The following is a 26,552-nucleotide window of genomic DNA, read 5'->3' as shown; positions in this document are numbered from 1 at the left end:
TTTCCCATGGAAACAAAGTTTGTGTCCCACTTCCAAGCACAAAGTCCAAGGAGGTGAAGAGAGGAAGAACAGCTCCCCAGACACACGAGTGGTGGCCAGCGCACTCTGCGTGCCAGCCGAGCACCAGAAACTGGAGCCCATCAAGTGGAGAAGGGCACCGGCAGCACCCACAAACGTACTGGAGGAAGGCAACCCCAAACAAGTCAAGAGAGCATCTGGGGAGCTGGTGCAAGTGAGGGGCAGACCCAGCTCGAGGCGCCACCCCCAAAACACCCGCTTTCCTTGGGGCATCGCAGGAGTGGCGAGGGTCTCTGGGATTCTCTAGCTTCTGTCAGGGCAAAGTCACTGGGTTGCAGCTTCAGAGGAGCTTTTTAACTCTTTCTCCTTTAAAATATTTGTCACAAGCAAAGGTTTATTGGTTGGGGAAGAGACTGGGGGATGCAGCCTGAAATCATGTCATGCAAAGACAATGGCAACCACAACAGCTCAGAAAGAATCCCTCAGGCTTGTGGGACCGAGGGCTGGCAAAGGGCTGCAAGGGAGCGGCTGTTAACCCTCCAAGGGGGCAAACTCAAGCTCAGGGAGAGGCCATTACCCCTCAGCCTGCCAGCTGGTGCCAGCCAAGACAAGTCTCCTTGCTTCGGTGTACCAGCCTGTGCCCTGTCAAAGAAAGCTATTTCACTCATGATGGCTGAAACGTGGACAGCATCTGGGGCTCTCACCAGATGGGGATACCGAGCCATGACCCTAAGTGAGGGGGGCAGCCTAGGAAAAGATGGGTGAGGGAGGGAGTGAAGCAAAACAGTGGCTTCTGGTCACATCTGACCCCTCAAATCAAGTCAAAGCCATTTATTAAGCACCCACTGCGTGCCCAGCACTAGGCAGACAAGGTAGCAGAGCTTCCATTCTACAGGGGACAGCAGGAAATAAGAGGGATGGGGGCCATTCCCACCTTTAACTTGGTAGTTTCCGAATCCTTTCTTCACAGCGACCCTCAGAGGTCAGGGTGCGAGCATCACTATTTCCATTTGACACAAGAGGAACCTGGACTCTGAAGGTTCTGTCACTGGTCAAAGACCAGAACTGGAAGTCAGGCCTTTGGAGATGGGCGAGTCCTGGGCGGCCCCAAACTTCCCAAAAGCCTGACTATGGGCATCTCCTCTCCTCTTCTGTGAAATGGGAACAAGAGCCCCTCCTTCACAGGAGACAGTGTGAGCAAAATGCTTTGCAAACCTTAAACCAGCAGCTCTTTGGCCACTATTGTACACGCTGACCTTAATGTCCACTTAGAGACCCCAAAATAAATCAGGATAAATAACGCCAAGGTGGAAGAGCTGGAAGAAAAGGCCTTGGGTGGGAGCAGGAGGGAATCTGGCTTGTGTCACTAGATATACTGATTTCCTTTCTGTTTTCCAAGTGGGGGAAAGGTATAAAGAGAAAATAATCTTTGTTTATTAAAAATGAAATGTCATTTGAAAAACACAAGAAATCATGAAATTAGCATGTAACCTTCAAATTTGGTACAGACTCCAAAGGCTTGACCAACACATCCACTGGGGCAACAATTCTAACTAGCGAATTCTGGGTCTTTAGAAATGCCTGTTGGGGCTCAGGGGTCAGGGACAGAAGCATCTATCTTGGCAATCCCCAATTCTGAGCTAAAAGGGACCCCAGCAATCACTCAACCGCTTGTTTTAGAGATGAATGAGGAAATCAAGACTATCACCAGCCCCGTGCTGGTCACCTGCTCTGCAGGTTCACCAAGTGAGCACCCTTCTCTTCCTGCTCAGGAGGGCTCCAATGGGAGCATCTGAATCTCCTTAGGCAGAACCTCAGCCCTGTATCCATCCATGTGGGCCCTCCCTGAGAAGACGCGTGCTCACATTAACTGCTGTGATTTAAGCGCATGCCCACTTCCCCATCCACTGGTGGCCACTCTTCTGGGAATACACTCCTGTCGGTCTGTCTGTCTCTCCATCTCTGTGTGTGTGTGTGTGTGTGTGTGTGTGTGTGTGTGTGTGTGTGTGTGTGTCTATTTGTCTATCTCTGTCTCATTCTCTCTCTTTTTTTTTTTATTAAAGTTTTTTATTGACAAAACATATGCATGGGTAATTTTTCCAACATAGACCCTTGTAAAACCTTTTGCTTCAACTTTTCCCCTCCTTCCCCTAGATGGCAGGTAGTCTAATACATGTTAAATATGTTAAATCCAATATATGTATACATATTTATACAGTTATCTTGCTGCGCGCAAGAAAAAATCAGATATCAAGAAGGAAGGAAAAAAACGTGAGAAAAATAAAATGTAAGCAAAACAACGAGAGAGAGTGAGAATGCGATGTTGTGGTCCACACTCAGTTCCCACAGTCCTCTCTCTGGGTGTAGATGTGCTCCTCTCCCATCACTGAACAAGTAGAACCGGTTTGGTTCATCTCATTGTTGAAGAGAGCCACGTGCATCAGAAATGACTGTCTTATAATCTTTGCTGTTGCCGCGTATAATGATCTCCCCGGTTCTGCTCATTTCCCCTCAGCGTCAGTTCCTAGTCAGTCTCTCCAGGCCTCTCTGAAATCATCCTGCTGGTCATGTCTTATAGAACAATAATATTCCATAACATTCATGTACCAAATTTATCCAGCCATTCTCTAATTAATGGGCATCCACTCAGTTTCCAGTTCCTTGCCACTACAAAGAGGGCTGCCCACAAACATTCTTGCACATACAGGTCCCTTTCCCTTCTTTATGATCACTTTGGGATATAAACCCAGTAGTAACACTGCTGCATCAGAAGGTATGGACAGCTTGATAACATTTTGGGCATAGTTCCAAATTGCTCTCCACCAACTCCACCAACAATGTATCAGTGTCCCAGTTTTCCCACATCCTCTCCAACATTTGTCATTATCTTTTCCCGTCATCTTAGCCCAGTCTTGAGAGGTGTGTAGTAGTACCTCAGAGTTGTTTTAATTTGCATTTTTCTGATCACTAGTGATTTGGAGCGCCTTTTCATATGACTAGAAATAGTTTCAATTTCTTTACCTGAAAACTGTTCATATCCTTTGACCATTTATCAACTAGAAAATGGCTTAAATTTTTATAAATTTGAGTCAATTCTCTATATATTTTAGAAATGAGGCCTTTATATGAACCTTTGACTTATAAATGTTTTCCCAATTTATTGCTTCCCTTCCAATTTTGTCTGCATTAGTTTTGTTTGTACAAAACCTTTTTAATTTAATATAATCAGAATTTTCTATTTTGTGATCAATAATGATCTCTAGTTCTTTTTTGGTTGTAAATTCCCTCCTCCTCCTCAGATCTGAGAGGTAGAGAGGTTCTAATTTATTTATAATCTCATTCTTTATGTCTAGATCATAAACCCATTTCGACCTTATCTTGGTATATGGTGTCAGGTGTGGGTCCATGACTAATTTCTTCCATACTACTTTCCAATTATCTCAGCAGTTTTTGTCAAATAGTGCATTCTTCTGCCAAAAGTTGGGGTCTGTGGGTTTGTCAAACACTAGATTGCTATAGTCATTGACTATTTTCTTCTGTGAACCTAATGTATTCCACTGATCAACTGCTCTATTTCTTAGCCAACACCAAATGGTTTTGATGACTTTATAATATAGTTTTAGCTCTGGTACAGCTGGGCCACCTTCATTTCCTCTTTCCCCCCCATTAATTCCCTTGAAATTCGTAGCCTTTTGTTCTTTCATATGAATTTTGTTGTTATTTTTTCTAGGTCATTAAAATAGTTTCTTGGCCGTCTGATTGGTATAGCGCTAAAGAAATAGATTAGTTGAGGGAGTATTGTCATCTTTATTATATTTGCTCGCCCTATCTAAGACAGATGTTTAGATCTGACTTAATTTGTGTGGAAAGTGCTTTGTAGTTTTGCTGACTTTCCCTTGGTAGATAGATTCCCAAATATTTGATACTATCGGCAGTTATGTCTCTGTCTTTTTCAACTGAGCTGAGTTATCCCTTATGTCACTGGGACCCGTGCTCAAAGCCTGTCAGAGCGTGGGCTCTGCTGCACGAAGGTCCCCTCCCTGCTGCATTGGGAGGCTTCACTGGACATCCTGTGGTCAGAGGATCTCACTCCATCTCTTTGGGGGCTTCCAGCACCACCGGGACCTAATGGGAAGCAAGCTGACGGCAGAGGGGATACAGTGCTGAACTTCCCTTACACAGAATGTGAGAAAGATGCCCAGCTGCCTGCCCCTGAGCATGGCCCCGTTTGTTCCTCCTGAAGGAATCAGAAACACCCCCAAATCCTCCTTCTAACTCCAGTGGAGGCAACGGTCACCCTGGGGTCTGCAGTTCTTCTTGCAGCAGCTCCGCCCCATCAAGTGATGGCAGCCTCTCCAGCCCGGGTGCCAGTCATCCCAGGGAGAGATAACCAGCTCATGTGAACAGCAAATATGCTCTGCTCCAGCTGTTTACAGGCAAGAAGATTAGAACAAACTATGGAGGGGAGAGAAGGGGGCAAACCCGGGACACAGGGAGCCCAGGACTGTGGCACCGAGGCCTTCCACCAAGGAGTTTTTGCCCAAATAGGAAGCAGAAACCTTCTAGGATGCCAAGGAAGCCAAAGGGGCCAAATTCTGTGAAAGGCTGAGTGACCTTGAGAAACGGCTCCATTTCCCGCCGTTCAAGGAGGGCACGGTCAATAAGGCAGTCTGAAGAGTTGCTGAAGCGCCTCCCCTAAGTGGCTGTTATATCAAGATTGCCCAAGTCCTTTGGCAGCACCCCAAGGTGTGTGAAGGCGGTGCCAGCTGAGTGAAGGCCTCAAGTCAAACCACAAATTCCTAGCCCAGTGCCCACCCGAACCACAACTTCAGGCAGAAAGAAGCCCCTCCAAGGCCCCCCTGGGGTCTCAGGACCTGAGCAGAAGACAGGCTGAAGAAATCTGACAATCTCCCATCTTCCCCAAGAGCAGGCAGGACGCCGGTGAGTGCGGCAGCTGCTGGGCCTGGCAGACTCCCCCTTCGCCAGCTTCAGCCCCCTAACTTTCCCCTCCGGGCTTCCTCTCTGCAGCTTGTAACCTCAAGCAGTCAGGGGCAATTCAGCTGGGGGGGTCACCCACCATGGAGCTGGGCCCCTTGAGCTGCATTGCCATGAGAGGAGGAAGCCAGGCTGGTGCTCACGAGGGCGGCTACCCCTGCTCACACAGACCGGCCGCCCCTGCTCACTAAAGCCGGCGCTCAGATGGGGCGGTTGCACTCTCTTGAATCTGCCCCGAACTTCATGCTATAGAAAATTAGAGGCCGCAAGTTGGGAAGGAAGGAGCCCAGCTCAGAGAAGACGGACACTGAGTCCCCTCCTTCTACAAACAGCCCCTGAAGCAGTGGGCAGAGAAGCAGAAGCCTCTGCTCTGGCTCTCCACGCCAGGCCGGGGCCTGGGCCTGGACACAGGCTTCACTAGGGCCCAAAGGGATCCACAACTGTGACTACAAGCTCAGCCCAGAGCCGCTAATGAGCTCCCAAGGGAGCGCCCCTACTCACACGTCCATTAATCTTCCCCCAGATGACTGCCGTCCCGGGGAGTGGCGGGCAAGGTGGGTGAGCTCCGGTTTGCTTGGCAGGAGGGGAGATGGCACTTTGCTGTCTGCAAGCACCTCCCCGCTGGAGGTCACCGGGGCTCGCGGCACAAAGTGCTCCCAGCCACTGCCCCAGAGCATGATCCAACACACGGGCAAGGCTGGCCAGCTGCCGGCACCTCTGGCGTTCCCGTCCCTGGGCCTGGAACATACCAGGAGAGGCCCGGAGGTTTCTGGGCTCAGGGAGAAGGAAGGAGAGCCAGCTTTTGCTGGGCGGTGTGGGAACCCTTCCTCACCACGAGAGAGGGAGGCCCAAGTGTCTGCACACCAAGTCTCCTCCTGTGGCCCCCGAGCAGCAGCAAGGTGGGACCTGCCATTACCTGGGCCAACCTGAGGTGCAGCTGCCCCAACCCCCCTCTCTGGGGAGCACAGGCCACGGCCTGGCCTAGGATCAGGCACAGAACCACCTGCTCTTTGTCCCCCACATGGAGGTGACCCATTGACATGGCTGACAGCAGCTCTGGACCCACTCCCGGCAGTACCTGGGGCTGCTGGGCTCCAGAAAGGCTTGGGGAGGAACAGACAGAACTGGGGACTAGCCACCCCACCCAGATGAGCTCCGAGACCCAGCTGGGCTGGTGAGGATGTGGGGTCTCTCATCTCCTGAGAAAGTTCACACAGGCAAACCCCCCCGAATATTCCATCCCTGGCAAAAGTCGGGATCATAGCAGTGCTGAGGTTCAGGTGGCCCAGACAGAACTGGGAATTGCTGAATACCCCAAAGCCATCATCTCACCGAGTCCCAGACGGGGGGCTTCCTGACACTGCAGAGAACACAAGGTGGGGGGGGGCCTGCACCTAATTCTTCTGGAGCCTGGCCCACCATCTACCAGGGAAGAGACGGCTCCCACATCGGGAAAATCTCCACCTAAACAAGAAAAGTTTTCTCAAGTTCTCTGAATCTGGGCCCCAACGGCCCTGAATGCTGGCTGTGAGCAAGGCCGGGCAGCCCAGAAGCAGCAGAGCGCTTGTTCCTCCTGTACCTTCTCTCTGAACCTGCCCAGAGTCCCCTAATGACTGGTACCCCTCGTTCTCTGTTCAGCCATTTCTGTCTAAAAGGTGTCAGGAGCTTTCTTTTTTTTACATTTTCTTTTTTATTTATTTTTAACACACATTATGAATCATGTTGGAAGAGAAAAATCAGAGCAAAAGGGAAAACCTATGGGAGAGATTAAAAAAAAACAAAACGAAAAAAGAAGGGAACAGAGCACGTGTTCATTTGCATTGGCTCTTTTTCTGGATGCAGACGGCGTTTTCTATCCGAAGGCATCTGGGACCATCTTGGATCCCCGACCCACCGAGGAGAGCCGAGCCTTTCACACCTGACCATCACATGTCCTTGCTGCTGCTGCGGACAGCGTATCCCTGGTTCTGCTCGTTTCTCTCAGCGTCGGGTCGTGTCAATCTTTCCGGGCCTCTCTAAGATCAGCCTGTTCATCATTTTTATAGAACAGTAACATTCCATCCCCTTCGTGTACCGCAGCTTGTTCGGCCATTCCCCATTTTCCAATTCTTTGTCCCCACAAAAAGAGCTGCGACCAACATTTTTGCACCCGGGGGATCTTTTCCTTCCTTTATGATTCCCTTGGGATACAGACCCAGCAATGGGTGCCACGAGCTTCCAACATGTGCTTCAGGGCCTCTGTGTTCTTTCTTCCCCTGGAGAGGCACTGGGTCACGGGCAGGATTTTAGAGTAAGCCACATGAGCTGAGCGAGCCAGGCCTGATGCCCTTCCCAGTGCCCTTCTACACTTCCCTCGTCCGGGCCCTCGAAGGGGACTGGGCTCTCCTCCCCAGGAGGCAGGAGCTCCGCCACACTTGGGGGCTCTTCCACATCCCAAAGCCCCTCATGGAAACTGGGCGACCTCCAGCTCCTTCCAGCTCAGATGCTCCGGGAGCGCTGGGATTCACTAAACTGGTCTTTCCGCCACGTGGAGCCAGGAAAAGGGGAACTGTGCTTCCTGGGCCCGACATCTACTCACCTCCTGGGTCTCGGTCTCCTCACCTGTAAAACAAAAGGGCCGGACCAGGCGGCCTCCCGTGTCCTCTCCGGCCCTGAGTCTGACCCTTGAAGCCTCTGAAAAATCTCGGCAAGGAGGGGCTGCAGAGAGGGCCTTTCAGAGCTTCCAGGGGAGGAAACGGAGGCTCAGAAAGGGAGATAAAGCTAAGAAAGGGCAGAGCCCACCCTGGAGACCACAGAGGGGGCGGAGCCGGCAACGCTGGGTCCTCCCGGGCTCGCCCCCAGCGCCCACAAAAGGGCCACCCCGCCCCCAGAGGCCGCAGCCAGGACCCAGCCCCGTCCCTGAAGGCCACACCCAGCACCTGGTCCTGGCACCTGCCCTCGCCCTCCTCCCCGCCCATGGTTCCCACAGAAGCCCAGGAGACTCCAGGGACTCTTGGGGGAGGAGCAGCCTCAGGCGGCACAATCCAGGAGACAGAGTGACTCAGCCGGGCTCCGCAAGCAGGGGTTTCAGTGTCCCTCCCCATTCCAGGGAGGGGAAGCAGTGGGCAGGAGCAGACCAGCCCGACAGGCCCTCTGCTCCACTGCACCCCAGCCCCGGCACAGAGACCCAGAGACAGTGAGACATTCAGAGATAGAGACACAGACACAGAGAGACGCAGACAGAAACAGAGAGACAGAGACAGAGACACGGAGAGACAGAGACAGAAACAGAGAGACAGAGACAGAGACACGGAGAGACAGAGACAGAAACAGAGAGACAGAGACAGAGACACGGAGAGACAGAGACAGAAACAGAGAGACAGAGACAGAGACAGAGACACGGAGAGACAGAGACAGAAACAAAGACATAGACAAGAGAGACATAAGACAGTGAGACATTCAGAGATAGAGACACAGACACAGAGAGACGCAGACAGAAACAGAGAGACAGAGACAGAGACACGGAGAGTCAGAGACAGAAACAGAGAGACAGAGACAGAGACAGAGAGACAGAGACAGAGACAGAGACACGGAGAGACAGAGACAAAGACATAGACAAGAGAGACATAAGACAGTGAGACATTCAGAGATAGAGACACAGACACAGAGAGACGCAGACAGAAACAGAGAGACAGAGACAGAAACAGAAACAAAGACATAGACAAGAGAGACATAGAGACAGAGAGAGACAGACACACACAATAGTCAGAAAGATACAGAGACAGAGAGACATAGAAAGACAGAAGGACACAGAGATACACAGAGACACACAGAGACAGTGAGACAATCAGAGATAGAGACAGAGACACAGAGACATGCAGGCAGAAACCCAGAGATATAGAGACAGAGAGACAGACACAGAGAGATAGAGAGAGATAAAGACACAGAGAGACAGAGACAAAAACAAAGACATAGACAAGAGAGACATAGGAGGAGACACAGAGCCACAGACACACACAAAGTCAGAAAGATACAGAGAGACACACAAAGACAGACACACAGAGACAGAGAGACATAGAAAGACAGACAGACACAGAGATACCCAGAGACAGTGAGACAATCAGAGATAGAGACAGAGACAGAGAGACACAGTCAGAAACACAGATACAAAGACAGAGAGACAGAGACAGAAACAAAGACATAGACAAGAGAGACATAGAGAGAGACAGACACACACAGAGAAATAGTCAGAAAAATACAGACACACAAAGACACACAGACACACAGAGACACAGAGATACAAAGACAGAGACATAGACACACAGACAGACAGACAGACAGACAGACAGACACACACACACACACACACACACACACACACACAGCTGATCCAGTTCTCAGGCAAAGTTCAGAACATCAGAGTTAAAACTAGGCAGAGTTTGTCTCAAAGAAACCTCTGCTCCGAATGAAGGAGGGACTCAAAAAACCCGCCACCACGGGGATGACCTGGACTAAGGGTTCGGGGCTTCCACGCCAGCTCATGGCAGCCCAGCATGCACCAGGACAAGGAGGCGGCCCTGGCCAGGAAGGAGAACCAGGGCACCTCTGCGACGTCCGCCCTCGTGCTTTAGCTTCCTCCAGTCCCTCCTGGGATGTGAGGCTCTCCTGGGGCCCTAGACAAATCTCCGTGAAACAGAAGCAAGAACGTACAATCCTGCTAAGTTCAGAGAGCCCCCACTTTGCTTGGGTCCTACTCCTCTTAGATAGATCCAGTAAAGGCCACAGATCCTTTCTCAGAGTGTTTTTAAATACATAAAATGAACTATAGTATCAACATATTTTAACAATATGTTAACACACCTCTCAGACTGGCTAAGATGACAGAAAAAAATAATGTTGGAGGGGCTGTGGGAAAACTGCAACACTGATGCATTGTTGGTGGAGTTGTGAAAGAATCCGGCCATTCTGGAGAGCAATCTGGAATTATGCCCAAAAAGTTATCAAACTGTGCATACCCTTTGACCAGCCATACTACTACTGGGCTTATATCCCAAAGAAATACTAAAGAGGGGACAGGGACCTGTGTGTGCCAAAATGTTTGTGGCAGCCCTTGTGTAGTGGCCAGAAACTGGAAATGGAATGGAGGCCCATCAATGGGGGAACGGCTGAATAAATTACGGTATATGAATATTATGGAATAGTATTGATCCATAAGAAATGACCAGCGGGATGATCTCAGAGAGGCCTGGAGAGACTGACATGACCTGATGCCGAGGGAAGTGACAGGACCAGGAGATCATGGTACGCGGCAACAACAGGACTACATGATGATCAATTGATGGGCGTGGCTCTTTCCAACAATGAGAGGACCGAGGCCAGTTCCAGTGATCTAGTGATGAAGAGCCCTCTACACCCAGAGAGAGGACCGTGGGAACCGAGTGTGGATCACAACATAACATTCTCATTGTTTTTGATGTTGTTCGTTTGCATTTTGTTTTCTTATTCATTTTCTTTCCTTTTTGATCTGATCTTTCTTGTGCAAGACAAGTGTATAAATGTGTTTACATATATTGGATCTAACATATATTTTAACATGTTTGACATATATTGGATTGCTTGCCATCTAGGGGAGGGGGGGGAGGAGGGGAAAATCTGAAACACAAGGCCATGCAAGGATTAATGTTGAAAAATTATCCATGCATAAGTTTTGAAAATAAAAAGCTTTAATAAATAAATATATATATCTCAATATGCCCATAATCCCAGGTTTAAAGAAGCCCTGTGCTAGGTTATCGGATGGATTAAGTGATGGTAGATAAAGGTATAGAGATGCGCACTGCGGGCACTGCAGGAACTACTCTTGTCTGGGGACAGGCAGGCTGGGAGCGTCCTTCCCCTTTACCCATTTGCTACATCATGAGATCTTGACACCATTAAGAAGGGTACAAACCCTCCTCCTTATTCTTTTCTTCTAAAAGAGCCACATTTTACCAACCACAACAGTACTTTTCTATAATGACCCAAGCACTTTAGAACAACTTCAATAATAAAAGGATTTGATAACAATGAGCATCTGAGATTCAAATCAACAAAAAATCAGCCTGGATGAAAAACCAGCCGCCATCACAATTCTGACTAGGAGCGGAGACTGGCAGTCAAGAAGATTTGACAATGTGTTGGGGGCACAAAAACACGTGGGCCAATAGGATCTGGAGGAACTGCCCGCTCTGTTTTCTCTACGACTAGACTATACCAGCTGGGCATGTGCTGCCAGTTCGGAGAAGGGATCACAAAGCACCAGTGAGGGAGCGCCCTTCCCTGCCTGCTCCCACACCTAACACAAGGGCAGCAATTACATCCCAACATGGCGCCTCCCTGGTGTTGGGACCTCTTCAGACTCATGGACAATATACATAGATAATTCCCCAAGTTAGGAAATGGTCATCATTGAAGCAAAATTGGGGGGGCGGATGTAAATAAAAGTCTCGATAACGTGGGAGCGTTCAATGAGCTTTGGGAATAGGAAGCAGAGGCTTCAAATCAGCTCAACCACTGGCTACGGGGGTAATTTGAGGCAAATCACCTGCCTACTGCAGGCTGCTCACTTCCCCTCTCTTTTCTGACCAGAGACTCGGCCTAGAACCTGGAAAGTGAAGAAAAGGCCCCTTCCTTCCACCCCTGCCTGTCATTCTGGCTGCCTGGGCTTCTTTCATTTCCCTCCCAGAACGCTCTGGGCACCTGCTAAGGCTTCTGGATCCAGGAAGCCCAGAATAAAGGTTCATTATTGCTACACTAACTGCAGACAGGTGAGCACCGCCTTTTCCAAGAGAGACTATCCCTGCCACGACATGTACTATACCAGATAAAATACCCGAATATTTTGAAAAGACAAAATTACTCCGAAGTAATCGTCTTTTTTCATCTCCAAACCACCGCATCCCTTAAAGCATGGAAGCCGTACCACAGGCTCTTGAGAAAGCTACAGGGACAAACCCTAAAAGAAAATCCCAAGATCAGAGATGCGAGGTGGAAAGCCTGTTGGGACGCTCTGTTCTAACCCCATTACTGGATGAAAACTGTGGTCCAGACTGGCCACAGGGCCAGCTGAGATCCTCTCAGAGGAGGAAGCCTCCAAGGCAGGAATCCTGGGTCCCTGGGCCACTTCACCTGTGTTTGCTCACCATGTTAGGATCTTTCTGGAGTTAAATCCCAACTCACCAGAACTGCCGCCTGACAGGCCCTCCCAGAGGCTGCCTCCTCCCTCCCGGCCCCTTCTCTCTCTGGATATACACAGAAAAGTCCCGCCGGCCCTGCGGCCTAAAAACCAGAGGTCAAGCTCCGTTCTGCACGAGGACCCCTGGATGATGTGGGGACCAGTCCCTTCCCCGTTCCGCCAAGGTTTCCTTGGTTCTTCGAGCTCTGAGCCTCAACAGAGCCCCACGGCACACTCTTCTGATTATGGGACTGGAAACAGAAGTTAACAAGCTGGATTACAATTGAATCCAGATGCTTTTGAGGGCCGACTGACCAGTGACCTAAACCGCAGGCGACTGACTGTAAAAGGCATTTAATAATAGTAACATTCCATATGAAAGGCTGATTTCCAGGTGAGAAACTACCCCAAACAAAAAAAGCCCAAGTACACCAAGGTACAAAAGCGGGCTGCCAGGCTGTTATGGTAGCAACGAGGGACAGAATTAAGTGTTTCCCTTTGGGATTTCAATAGTATTTCCTTCCTCCTATTTTAATTAAAATTAATAGCTCTCAGGTGCCCAGGCCTTTAAGGGTTGCGAAGCATTTTATACGTGGTAAGTCACTAGATGCAAACAATCCAGTGAGGGAGGGATGAGGAAACTGAGGCAGAGGGAGTGCCCCTGGCCCTGCTCTGGTGTGCCAACAGGAAGGACAGTCTCCCCACCCTCCACCAGAGGCCTCCTTTCCCACAGCCTCCACGCCAGTGCCAGCTCCGTGGCCCCAGGCTCTCCTTTCCTTTTCCATTTTTCCTCCAACAGACGGGTTACAGGTTAGTTACACAGTCTGTGTCTCAGCCTTTGAGAAAGAAAGTAGCCCTCTGTCCTGGGGTTTCCCAAGGCGGGCCCAAAGGCCGCTTCCTCTGCCAGCAGTCCTCCACCCCTCTCTGTCCGGTCCCACAAACCAAGCAGGGCTCAGAGGCAGGCCAGCCCCAGAGTCCGATGGCCCCAGAATCGGTGTCTCACCTCAAGTGTCTCCCTCCTGTCACTCTTTCCTCAAACTCCAGAGCCTCTCTTGCCTCCACATCAAAGAGAAATGCTCCTATTTGGCTGGCATGCCCTCACAGCCCGGCTCTAGCACATCCTATGGGTGCAGAGAGAGTGTTCGGGCCTATAGAGCACTGGACCCCTCCCCTCCAAACCACCTGACCTCGCCTCTTTGCTCACATGGGACCCTCTGGGCCCACCCGGACCTAATTCCGGATTCCCTGACCCAGAGATGTTGTCTCCAGCCACAAGCCTCACTGTCTCATATCCCCAGCACAGGGGGGCCACCCAGCAGCCTCTTAATCTGGGCTTGGCGGGCACGGTCAATGGGATTTTATTTTTCATTAAAAAACCGAACCCAAGCAAGCCCCATGCTAAGTATTATCTCAACTCTCCCGGGAAGCTGGAGACCGTCAGGGTCAGGAGCAGATCCGGTCCCCAGGAGTCACTGCTGCCCAAAGTCCACCTCCCAGACCATGGCAAACCAGAACTCCCTTTCGGGAGGGCCGGGCCGGAACGAGGAGCCTCCCAGCAGCCCCAGCACACCGCAGAGCGAGATGGGAGGGTGAGATCTCACTTCGGGGCCTGGAGATGAAAGCCACAGCAAGGATCGTGCCGCCCGGCGGCGAGTCTCCGGAGGAGGAGTTCCTGTGGGAGCCAAGGAGCTGGGGTGGGGTTGGGAAGAGGAGCCAGTCCAAGGCGGCTCCCTGGGGGGGAGAGGAGGAGGAGCTCCTCACATCATGATGAAACCTTTCCTGAACCCTGAGCTGATACCAGCGCAGCCACCCAAGATAAGCTGCCCAGGGTTTCCCACCGAGAACTTCTCCGGCTCCGGCACCCCGGGTGCGAGAGGAAGGACTCGGCACCTCCACATTCCGTCCGAAGAAAGCCCCCTTCTCCGCACTGCCGAGCATGTGGGCTTCCACCTCACCGGTGCCATTTTGTCATTAAGGGACGGGTGTTTAACAGCCTGCGTTTGGCTCCGTGTTGGCGGCCTGCCCTATCAGTTGTTTCACAAGTAGTTTCTGTGGTTTCAAGAAAGGCAGGGTGTTTGATTTTAAACAATGTTTTAAAAATATATTTCAGAATAGGGTTGATCCATTCTGCAGCGGGAAGGGGGGGAGATCAAAACAAAAACTGAAACCCAAAGGAGGAGTCTGGAGGGGCCAGAGGGCCTGGGGCCAAGCTCCAGAGAGCAGACTGCTCAGCTCCGACACTGGGAGCTTAACTGCTTTTCCAATTATAAGAAATTAAGGGCATTACATTAGACTTAAGCTGTGAACGTTTGTATTAAGCTTCACCTTTCCACTCACCAAAATAAATTCACCTAACCCTGATTTATTTATGAAAAAAAAATCCCCCACAGTTCAAAATCAATGTAAAGGATTGTCATCTAATCAATTAACAGGCAGCCCTCTCATCAGCCAGCCTGATCACAGTAATTAAGGTAAAGACTCTCCTCTCTGGGAATCCACACCACAGGAAGGGTAGAAGCCCAAAGGCCCCAGCCCATTAGGCGAGGCAGATGCATCCCCAAGGGCTCCAGATGGAAGCAGAGGCCCAGCTTTCCCAAGAAACACCTGGCTCTCAAACGGCTGCCTCTTCCTGCCCGGCTCCTGGGGAATCTGACCAGAAAGGTGAAAGCCTAACGTCCCGCCCTTTCTCACAGGGGGAACCTAAAAACTGGACTTTCAAGGCCCAGGCCCACTCCGCTCCAGTCTGACCTGCCGAGTGGCCCTGCCTGGGTCTCTAAGATTGGGGGGGGGGGGGAAGGAGGGCAGTGACACCAGCCCCTGCAAACCCTTTCTAGAGCCGGAAGCCCACCACCACCAAACCAGAGTCACAGCCCTGACGAGCGGACTCTGAGGCCAGGCAGCGGCTTCTCCCGAGGGGAGATCCCAGTGAGCGGCACCTGCTGCTCGGGCACCCACACCCAGAATCCAAGCCAGGGCAGCAAGTCCCGAAGCGGCCGCCGGCGCCAATGAGCTCAGGCCACGGCAGCAAAGGCACTTCTCTGAGAAAGGAGCCGAGCAGGGAGCGCCACTATCAGCACGGGCTTCAGAAGAGAGAAGTAAAACAGAAGAAAAAAGGCCAAATGAGTACAAACAGGAAACGGGGGTGAGTTACACAAGAGAAATCAGCAGGCCGGCCAGAGTGCAGCTCCCAGAGACAAACTGGCAAGCACCATGGGCACCCAGAGGCCTGGCAGTACCAGCTCCCAGTCTCCTTGGCAGCCTGGCCACAAGCAAGGCTCTCTGTACCTTCCTGTGTACTGGTGACAGACAGCCCCAGGCCAGAAGAGAAAACAAGGGGAAGCCCGCCTGAGGCCCAGCCTGGAGCAGTGCCCATTTGGGGAAGGGTCCTCTCAGGAGCAAAGAATCCCAAGCTGGGCCCAGCCGGCTAAGCAGACCACAGTCCTGGGCCTGAGGGGCTCATTTGATGGCCACCCCCTTCTGAGGACACCAGAGGAGTTCTCAGAGGCAGAAAAGGGCAAATCCCACCTCAGGGCCAGCTCCTAACTCCTTCTGTGGCCTCTGAGAAGCCCCCAAAGGGGAGGGTGGCGTCCCTTCTGCATTTCTACCATCCCTACAAGCCCATGGACTAGCAAAGAGGAGGGCAGGATCCAGCCTCAGCTCCAAGCCCAATTCTGAACAACCCTGCTCTTCACTCCAGCCTGAGGTCCAGCTCAGTCCTCCCTCCCTTGCTGAGGGGGGGCTCCTCGGCCCTAACTCCATATTACTGAAGCTAAGTAACAGCGATGGGAGGGGGGAGGCATCCTTGGTTCCCTAGGGAGAAACCCAAGCCCATTAAGACGATGATTGGGAACTCAGCGGAGGGCTTAGGGACCATCGGGAGAGGAGCAATCCTCGGAGGAGGGAGGATCATGCTTTCTTACACCTCCTACACAGGTACGTGGAAGCTGGGAGAAAGGACTCTGCGAATGAACCAGAAAGAGAGGGATCCCGGAGTGGGGGAACAGATCGCTGCAGTCACATAAGAGACGGAGTGATTTAGGCAAGGGGGAGGAGGGCTTCGGTGGACGCTTATCTGGCAGGAGGGAGGGATGTGGCCAAAGGTCCAGCAGCCATCCTGGAAAAGGGACGTCATCAAGAATGCCAAGGAGACGAGGAGCAGACACAGCAGGAGAACACGGACACACGGGACACCATGGGGGTCCCCATGACTCACCTGCTTCTACTCCTAATACGTGGCCCACAAAGTGAGAGAGGAAGCCCACGCGAGACCCTGATTTAGCAGAGACGTCCCTCCCGAAGGGCATCAATATCTGGGCCAGAGGAGGGAGATGGCACGCGAGCCAACAAGAGACATGCGAGACAGAGACAGTGGCCAAGTCAACATGGGTGCGCAAGCAGTGGGAAAGCAGGAGATCTAGGCGCTAAGTCTGGAGGACCTGGATCCTGCCAGCCGCTGATGGTGAAGAGCTGTCTTGCGGTTTTCCAATAGCCAGAAAGCCCGTTAGCGCCGCCCTGGGGAAAGCAAAGGGAGCCAGCTGTGCCATGGCATCTATTTAATGCAGCCAAAGCACGAGGAGCATGGTCGGGACTGGCCAAAGGAAGTCGCTTAATGTGGCTCAGGCCCCGAGGTCGGGAAAAGGCACTGTCCGGCCTGGACCAGGGGCCCCCCACTGGGCACAGGCTTTTTGAAAGACCCACTGAGGGGAGTGGGAATCAAAGGTGTTCAATAAAAGTCCTCAGGAGAAACCCGCCAGACCTAGGGAAGACTTCAAGGCCTTCTCCTCCCAGGCCCTCCCCAGGACACTGTCCTTAGCCCTCACCTCAGGGGTTACAAAGCACTTCCCTGAAGGAGGCAATGCACAGACGAGAGTGGCAGGGCGCAGAGACGTGCCTCAGGGGCACCTACCTCCTCTTCCTCATGTGGCATGAGCAGGGCGGTTCTACAGATCCAGGAGAGAACCTTTTTTTTCCCTGTGGCCGAGCCAGGGGCATTCCAGGGTTAGCCTCCAACCCTGGGTCCCCGGGAGGGTTAGCCTCCAACCCTGGGTCCCCAGGAGGGCTAGCCCCCCCTTCATTCCATCCTCCATCACTCCAACCTGTCAGCTCCTCCTCCAGAACAGAAGCTCACTGAGGGCACGGAGGGTCTTGTTGCATTTATATGCCCGTGCTGCCCAGAAAGCCCTCAGAAATGTGGGGTGCTTTCTGGGTCATAGCTGAGGCTGGGGGGATGGCCGACCAAGCTCCAGCAGAGCAGAAGAAGAGCCGGAGCAGCATGGGGGTAGTCATCGGGGAAGGAGGAAATGAACAGAAGCCATAGCAGAGACCCCAGAAGACAGAAGAAAACACAAGAACCAGCACGAGGCTGATCCCACAGGAGAGCGAGCCCTGCATTCAGGGTCATCATGTCTGGTGGAAAATCTGGCTCGGACATGGGCAAAAAGAGAGCCTCAGTTTCCCCATCTGTGAATCAAAGCTACACCAGCAGTTGTTCACTGGAAATCTCTGCAAATGTGACCCGGCGGAGACGCGGAGGGTAAAGGAATCACATGCATGTGCAACGTTGCACACCCAGGAGCCCATTCGGATTTCTGCAAAGACGTGGGAGGGAGAGCACAGCTCTTCTTCAGAGCACTCATAAAACTTTAACTGGTGCAGGTGAAAAGAACAGGCTCCTGGAGAGTTCCTCATTCCAGCTAGAAACTCCACAAAGTCACCAAACCAGATCGTGGTTCGTCTCCCAGGCTGCCTAAGGACAAACTTGCCGTGCTACCTAGAAAGGTGATGGGAGGAAGCAGGCACTGAAGTCCCAGGCCACCCAGCAAGTCCCACCAGAGCCCAGCAATGGGTGTTCATTGCCAGGCTCCCCACTCGCATCCTTAACCGGGGAGTGCAGCATGAGGTCAAAGTGCCACGACTTCGACCCGAGATCTGCTTTTCTTTCTCAAAAGGGGCCGATCTTTGAGAGCGCGAATCTCAAGTTGGGGTTTCTGCAAAAGCCTTCTTGTGTCTGATGAAAATTTGCAAGAGTGAGCTCAGGACAGTTCTAAATCACAAGCCTGAAACACTCAGAGAAATAAATGCCCTCGAGATGAGCACGAAGCTCTCCAACAAGCCTTCTGTTCTCCTTCAGACAGCTGGCTGGGGCCGGGCGGCTGGGGGTGGGAGACACAAAGGCTGTTCAGATGACTCCCAGCTAAGGGAGGCAGCCCCAGAAGGAGCAAATGCTAGGAAATACCTATGAGTCTCAGTGGCAGTACCAGGCTGCCACAATTGTTCAGAACCCGGCTCCAAAACAGAATACTCCCAGCTATTCCAAGATCCCTCCCCGACTGGTTCCCGATGAGAAAACCTACAAGCGAGAGGCGAAGGCAAGGCGGTCTAGGGCAGTGTGGGGCAAGCACGGAGGCTTCTCCTCCCGAACCTGGCGGCAGTTCATTTGCTCTGGGACGGCAGACAAAGCCGAGCCAGTTTATCAATTCCCACCTTCCTCTGAGATTGGAAAACCGCAAAGGTCAAACTCATGGGACTGTAAGTAAAAAGTACCAAGACAACACGCTGTCAGGAGAGAACAAACGGACATCGGTGTCGTGTAACAGAAGTGGGGAAGCAATGGAGTGGGGGAAAAGACAGCAGAACCTCCGGTCTCAAGAGGGTGGAGGAAACGGGGGCCGCCCTGCATACAGGATATCAGTTACCCAATCAAAACCCCAGCGTGAGGGTGCTCAGGGGAAGCAGAAATCAGAGAATCACTGGGAGAGCAGAGAGCTCTCTGGCCCCCAATGCCCAGGGCACAGGCAGGGACTCGGCTCGCAAACACCCTCCACCCCGACTAGGGACGGGAGCACTTCCTCAATTTCACAGCAGGACCAGAAAAACTGTCCTAATTTAGTCCTCAGCTAAAAAATCCTACCCGTGCCATTCCCTGAAATGCAGGTTCACCACTTGCTGTGGAAAGAAGGAAGTGTGGCAGCGCTGGGGGCGGCAGCCCCAGGAGGGCGGCCCTTCTGTCTCCACCTGCTCTCCATTCCGGATCCCTTCCCTTCCCACCTCAATGTCCAAAGCCAGTCGGAGCTTCAGCTCTTCCCCACCAGCCTGGACTCACCGTCCTGGAAGCCCCCGGCCTAAAGGTCTCAGGCCCAAGAGTGTCCGATTACAGCAGCCCAGAGTCAAGGGCTAGAAGTTAGCGACCCTCCCACCTCAGGCCAGGCCGTGCCTTCGAATGAGTGGCAGAGGAGAGCGGTTCGGGTGGAGAGCCTCAGGTGGGCCACAGGGGGCCGCGGCAGGGGCAGAAGCCCCAGGCCCGCGCCCACGTCCAGCACTGGCGAGCAGGAGGCCACAGCTGTTTGTTTGCAGAAGGCTTCGCTTGCCTTCAATGAACCTCCAAAAGTCCCAGAGGAGCGAGAGCTTTGTGTTGCCAACATCCCAGCCGAGGGAGGAAAAGAGGGCATTACTGGAAACCAGCTCAACTGGTTCTGCAAAGGAGCCCCTGGCCGGCTCCACTTTCTTTCCCCAAGTTAAAAAGAAAAAGGGCAGCAGCCCAGAGCCAGCCATTTACCAAGCACACATTCTCCCTCCGGGGCTTACCTTGCTGCCAGTATCTGTCCCCCAACCTTGTGATCCCTGGGCTTTATGAAGCTAAAATTAGTTAGTTCATAGGAGGAAATAATCATTTCTGCCTCTGGGAAAAAATTGATAATATGAAATGTGCAGAATGGGGGGAGGGCAGGAAAAACATACATACCCCCCCCCAAGACAGATATCTGTGGAGAGAGCTCCCAGCCAGGCCTGAGAAGCTTCAAAACACCTCAGACAAAAATAGACATTCAGATAAAGGGACCCAACCTATTTATACCCCCAACAGAGGAGCGGGGGGGGGGGGGGCAAGGGAAGAGAAGTCAGGCTGCCCAGCAAAGCTCTGGGCCGCAGCCCCAAGATCCCCTGCTCTCATCTCCACTGCGCTTCAGGAAGAGGGAGGCCATCTCAACAGCCCGACCCTGGAAAAGGGAGAAACACCCTGCAAGCCTGCGTGGAGATGGGAGAATGGCCGGGACCCTCTCCCTACCAGATGTCACAGCGCCCGTGCTGTGCCCCCTTCAGAGCTTTAAGGCCAAACAAACAGGAGGGGAAGAAAGGAAGAGATCGCTCCAGTGACTCATCAGAGCTGAAGAGGGCTAGAAACAGGGTGGGGGGCCCGGATCCCGGAGGGAGATCTCTGAAGCCCCCAGCTCCCAGGAAGTGAGAGGGAAAGAGAGCGCAGAGCCGGCCTGGCCTGGAGGAGACCTTATTAAACCACTAACTTCAAGGGATGGCTCCCCCCAGCCCGACTGAAGTGGGAAATCAAAAGAACCCTCCGGAATCCTGGGCCTCGAAGGTTTCATGGTTCAGATGGAATCAATCCCTCACTTCCTTCCCTCCCGTTCTCTAAGACAAGAGACTCTTTTTAGCAAAATGCTGCTTTGAGGCCGACCAGATCAAGAGAGAGGTTTCCAGTTTATTCAGAAAAGGAAGCCCACCCCAGCCGGGAGAGCGCCCAAGGGTTACCGAACACCCCAACTCTCCCACCTCGCTAATGGGTTCGGGAAGCGCCGGCGGCCCGATCCGCCGCGCCAGAACGCTGACAGGGCCACAGGGGTACCTCGGCCCCTGCCCACCTGACTCGACAATAATGGGCCGGAAGGCCCAAGGCTTCGCCGTGCTGTGGGCATGAAATATTGATTCCAGTCGACATAATACAAATGGAACAGACTAAAGAAAGCTCCTAGGAGCAGAGAAGACCGTCAGCCAGGCGGCTAAAGCTCGGTGGAGAAGCAGTCGATGAAGGCCGGGGCCAGTCTGGTGGCATACCCGCAGCGCTGGAGTCATTGTGTCCAAGGGGAGCCAGGATGGCCCGGGAAGTTCCGGCTCCCCCAGAGGGCTCCCTGCCGCGTCCCGGGCCCTGCCCTACCTTACCACGTCACACTCCACTCACAACAGGCCAGTTTGAACCTGAAGCCAGTTGAATTTCAACTATAAATCAACAGACCACACCCGGGACAGCCTTAAATCAAGCTGGAGCCTCCAGTTTGGCCACTCCTGAAGTCAACAGAAAGCAGGGCTGAAGGTCTAACCAAGGACTGGCTGGGACTTTCCCGCATCACCTTTCCCCTCAGCCACGGCCTCGGATGAAGGCACCGGCCCACCCGAAGCCCCCCTGACCGGAGCCCCCGGGACAAGCTAACCCGGGCTTGGATATTGCAGGTGACCCCAACCTGCCCAGGCCTAGGCCAGGAGGCTTCCCCACAGGGCAAAGGAGCTCCTCCTAGACGGGCCCGCCCCCCGTCCTGCTCCCAATGCCCGAGCCTCCTTCCCAGGAAATCATGAAAATAAGAGCGCTTGTTTGTCTGCACCATTTTAAAGGCCTTTTCCTCACACCACCAGTGTGTTGTACAGGGTCGCCATTAACCCCACTTCACAGAGGGAAAGCTGGTACATCAATGCGACGTTCAAGTGACCAGGAGAGCCCAGAGCCTTAAGGCCGCCGCTCGGACCGTGGACTCCCCCCAAGGTCTCAAGCCCTCCCGGTCTGGGGGTGGAAGGCTGATGGGGGGCAAAGCTCTGAGCTCCCGGGGGGCTCCAATGGGACCTCGCAGGGCCCGGCCCAGGTCAGTCCGGGGTTTTCCTGGGCCTGCTCTCCCGGCCCGGGCGGTTCCGAGGCCCAAACACAAAGTAGGTTTCAGGGCAGACCCCGGCCGACAGCAAGGAGATGCTCCCCTTCCCTCGAGAAAGCTGGCGCTGCCTGCCAAGCCTCCAATGCAGGAGCCCCGAGTCCGGGACAGCCCGCCCCGTCCCGGCAGGCCCAGAAGTCTGGGCGGCACATGGGCCGAGCCTCCAGAAGCGGCTCCCGGGCAGAAGGGGCTCAGCCGCATTCGGGGGTGCTGCATTTTTTCAGAAGCTCTTGGGAAAAGGGCAGAGGGAAAAGGAGGAAAAAGCCCGAAGATGCCAATTGTTTGTTTACCTATTTCTGGAAGAACCGGTTTAAGCCATTCTGAAGTAAACCAGGGAGAGAGCCTTCCATGGGGGTGGGGAGGGAACCTTGGGCTGCCTCCTCAGCCCCCCGCGGGGTGGCTCCTCCCGGGCTCCGGCTCCGACGGGCTTCCTCCTCCCGGGAGGATCCCGGCACCTGCTGGGAGCTGCCTGGGCTCAGGTGCCAGAATCTGGGCTTTTCTGGAGGAGGGGTTCATCACCGGGCGCAGGGAAAGCAGAGCGGCGACGGGAGAGCCGCGGAGGAACCCCGATGGGGGGCACCCCAGGCCGCCTAACCCTGCCCCCCCAGTCTTCCAATGGGCGCCATCAAAAAAAATGGCAGCGGGAGCACTCCCACACGCACCGCTCCCGCAAACCCCCGGGGGAGGAAGGAACCCCAAAAGCGAAGGCAGACGGGAGCGGGCGAGACCCCGCCCACCGGCGCCCCCTGCCCTGTGACCTCTCCCCAAAAGTAGAAATCCATCGCTGAGCTGGCAGCTGAACTTCCCTCGGGCAGGGTCTGCCCTCGGGGCGGGGGGGGGGGTCAGCCTCCCCGGCCTGCGCCCCCCCTCAGTCCACCAGAGAGAATGCAGACTCAAGCGTGCAGGGGAAAGAATCCCTTCCAGAGCGGGGAACGAGTGGGAGGAGACCCCGGGAGAGGAGGAGGACGTGGGGGGGCGGCAAGTGCCAGCCCCAGGGCCCCAGCACCCACGCCCGGGGTGGGGGAGGGGTCGGCAGAGGGTCAAGTTCGGGTGACAGATGACAGTGGGGGCAGGGGAGCGCAGAGCAGGATGCAGGGCTGGATTCACCACTTGCACAAGCCCTCGGCCAGCGGGTATAGACGCAGGACCGCCGGGTGTAGACACGCGGCCGCGGGAGCCGGTCCCCCACGCAGCCGGAGCAGGGCGGCCGGGCCGGCTGACACTCGGGGCCCAGGGGAGCTCGCAGAGAGCCGGGCCCGGGCCGGGGGTCGCGGAAGCCACGCGGACCCCGGGCCGGGCGCGGGCGGAGCAACAGGTTGCCGGGAGAAAGTGACAGCGCAGAGGGCGGCGCGGGGGTCACAATGGGGGGCCCGGCGGGGGAGGGGGCGGCGGCCGCGATGACAGGACGCCCGGCGGGCCCGGCCGGCACGGCGTGGGCACGGGCAGCGGCCCGGGACGGCGCGCTCCTACCTGCTGCTCCGTGTCCCTCTCGTTCAGCGTGGGCAGGGGGGTCCGGGCGCTGGACATGGTGCCGCCGGGGCCGGGGGCCCGGGGGCTGCGAGGAAGGGCCACGGGCGCCGGGCGGCTCAGCGCGGGGACCCCGGCCGCATGGGCCCCGGCCAGGGGTGCGGGGAGGCCGGGCCGGCCGCTCACGCCAGCCCCCGGCTGCGCCGCTCGGGCTAGGCCGCGCCGGCTCCGGGCGGCTCCGGGGCGGCCCCCGGGCCCGGGCCCGGGCTGGGCTGGGCCGCCGCTCGGCCGCGCCGCCGCCTGGCCCGCTCGCCGCCCGCGCCGCCCGCACCGCGCCTCCGCTGCCTTCAGCGGCTCCGCTCCGCGCCCGCCTCACAGGCAGCCGCCGCCGCCGCCGCCGGCCCTGCTGCTCCCAACATGGCCGCCGCCGCCGCCGGCCCTCGGCTCTTTCCGTCGCCAGCGGCCGGAAACAGCCGAAGCGCCGGGCGCCGGGCTCCCGGCTGAGACGGGCCTCCGGAAACAGCCGAAGGCGGGGGCCGCGGGAGCGCGCGCGCTGGCCGAGGGCTCCGGAAACAGCCGAAGGGGAGCTCGGTGGGCGCGGCCAGATCTGGCCACGCCCCTTCTCCTCCACCCATCCCTCCCCTCCTTCTGCAAACTCCGCCCGAGCTCTTTCCCTCGGCTCAGGAAAGGGCGGCGAGCGGCGTGCTAAGGGATGGCCCCGCCTCCAGCCCCGCCCCCGCGTCCGAGGGTGGGCCCAGGCGACTTCCGGAAACACCCGGAGCCGAGGCTTTCTCCGGCTGCATCCTGGCAACTTCCTAGCAGCATCCCGGGAGTGGTACCCAGGCGCGGCCCTCCGGGCTTTCCGCAGGGGTTCGCTGCGCGGCCGGGGGCTCTGCGGGCCAGGGCACGCTCCGAGAAGTTGAGGGGCGGCCCGCCGAGCGCGGCACGAACTTGGCACCGCCCGCCCCGCGGCTGACGTCCTTAAAGCACTTTGTGAAGCCCCAGAAGCGGGATGGGGAGGACCGGGACGAGCTCGGGGCAGAGTGCAGGAAGGGGGCGGGGCGGCAGGCGGGGGCGGGGGCGGGGGCGGGGACGCCGAGGGATGCGGGGATGCCGCTGCCAGAGCTGGGCCTGGGTTCCACAGCGCCCGCGCTGCCTGGGTGAAGGTGGGCGCGTGACTGCAGCTTTCTCCGGGACTAAATGAGGACCCACACTTGAGGTATTATTAAAACAAAAATAAAAGCAGTGTCGCTTAATCTCAGCTCTGAATGCGCAGTCCTAGGAGCATCAGCTTTTATTATTAGCGGCTCGGAGATCTGTGGCACGAGGGTCCCAGAGAGCGCCCGTCCACATCCTCTCTCCCAGGAGAGAAAATGGAGCCCAGACATGAGGAGTGCGCCGCCAGCAGGCACCGGCCGCAGCATTGGAACTCGGGTCTGAGGCCCGAATCCGCCGCTTCTCCATCCCGGACAGGGGGGAACCCGGCCACCTGCCCAGGCAAGGCCAGCGCACTGGGAGACAGTTCAAAGGAAGAACCGAGCTGAAATGCGCCTGCCTTCAGGTTAACATCGGGAGTGATGGGGGCAAAGAGCGCCGGCCCGAGCCAAAGAGCTCCCGTCCCTCTCTCTGCCTCCCTTTTATCATCTGTAAAATGGGAACCCTAATCCCGTGTTACCTCCCTCATAAGGCTCTGAAGAAAGCCCTAGAAAAATGGAAGTCACTGAGACTGGCTCGGCTGCTGCTTTCTGGGGAATGGAACGGTCCGGGTTGGGGGCGGGGCACAGTGGACAGGACTCGGAGCCAGGAAGATTCCTGCTTCAGGCACCAGCTGTGACTGTGCACAAGTCACTTACATTCTCAGACTCAGTTTCCTCAGCTATTAAATGGGGAGAACTCAGAGTTCTTGCAGAGCTCAGTTCGAAATGCTCTTCTGCTCACTCTGCTATCTACTTCAGCTCCAGGTGGAGGCATCCTTACCCAGTGAGGAATCCACCAGCTCCTTTCTTCCACTGTCCCCTTTCTCCCGTACATTATGAGCTTCCTGAAAGTCGAGGCTGTCCCATGTTTCTTGTATATTGTATCACAGTGCCTGGCATACAGTAGGCATTTAATAAATGCTTTAATGGAATCGAATACCTCTTATACCTGGTGGCCCATCAAAGACTAGAAGCAGCGATTATTAATAGTGGCAGTACTATATAATTATTATTCATTCTTAAAACACTATACGCGTGAGGTAATATATCTGTCAATCAGCTCATCTGTCCCTCTGACAGTCACCCATCTCATTACCTAGTTCATGCAGATCAGATTGCTAGCCAGCGGCTGTGACCAGAGAAGGACCCGCCATAATCCTAATGGCTGCATTGGGGATGGGGGAGGAGAGGGGCAGAGGGAGCCAGCTGAAGTTTGGGTCTTCCTCCCACTCAAGAAAGGGCAGGAGTTTATAGCACACTCTAGAGAAAGGCTACCCTTCTCAGCAAGACATGAAAGGGAGACTCCAAGTGCTCGCTGCCTCGCTCGTGGTCCTGGACTCTCATAAGGCTGTTGCCCTATGCCCTAACGGGTCCTTTGGGAGTCCCTGGCTGAGGCTGTAAGCAGACGAGAAGGAACGGCAAAGATATATGTGATGCATGGAAATTAATACAACCAAATGCTTCTGGATGCTTCGAAGAATTCACCAGTCTAAGAGCCTTTTCAGGTTTCCAAAGCACTTTGTGCTAGAAGAGGGCATTATTGGGATTATTAAGCCCATTTTAGAGATGAGGAAAACTCATAGATGAACCAGTACCAAAGACTAAGCCTGATTCCTTTGTTTGCTTGCTTGATTTGATTCTTTTTTGATTGCTTTGCTCTTCCTCCATTTTCAACAAGAAGAAAGTGTTTTCCATTTGAGCCCGTGATGGCCTCAATCTGGGCACTCCCTCACCCCAATTGCTAGTGCAGAAGACCTCCTTCCCTTTTCTGCTCCTGTGCCTACTCAGCCTGTTGGAACTACTCACAAAAAGACCCAAGGGTTTTAGTGGACTGCAAGCTCTGCAATATGAGTCACAAATAGGACATGGCTGCCAAAAGAAAGAAAAAGCTTATTGGGATCATCCTGGGCTGCATGGAAAGAGGTCTGGATCACCAAATAAGGTGGTGACAGTCCCACCTTGAGGAGTGGGGTACCATGC

At 54.6% G+C, this 26,552-nt stretch overlaps 1 protein-coding gene across 1 annotated transcript in view; it reads right to left on the bottom strand.

Moving 5' to 3' along the window:
• The window catches only part of MARK2 (microtubule affinity regulating kinase 2), a 50,225-nt gene extending 26,648 nt beyond the window's left edge, over positions 1-23,577 (bottom strand). Inside the window, 1 exon segment of the mRNA XM_074273346.1 lies at positions 23,380-23,577. Coding sequence (XP_074129447.1) covers positions 23,380-23,436 — 57 coding nt within the window. The 5' untranslated portion in view covers positions 23,437-23,577.
• Between the last annotated feature and the right edge of the window lie 2,975 nt (positions 23,578-26,552).

This window comes from Sminthopsis crassicaudata, chromosome 6 (assembly GCF_048593235.1).
Source record: "Sminthopsis crassicaudata isolate SCR6 chromosome 6, ASM4859323v1, whole genome shotgun sequence".
NCBI lineage: Eukaryota > Metazoa > Chordata > Mammalia > Dasyuromorphia > Dasyuridae > Sminthopsis > Sminthopsis crassicaudata.
This window is presented reverse-complemented; position numbering and strand designations above follow the sequence as displayed.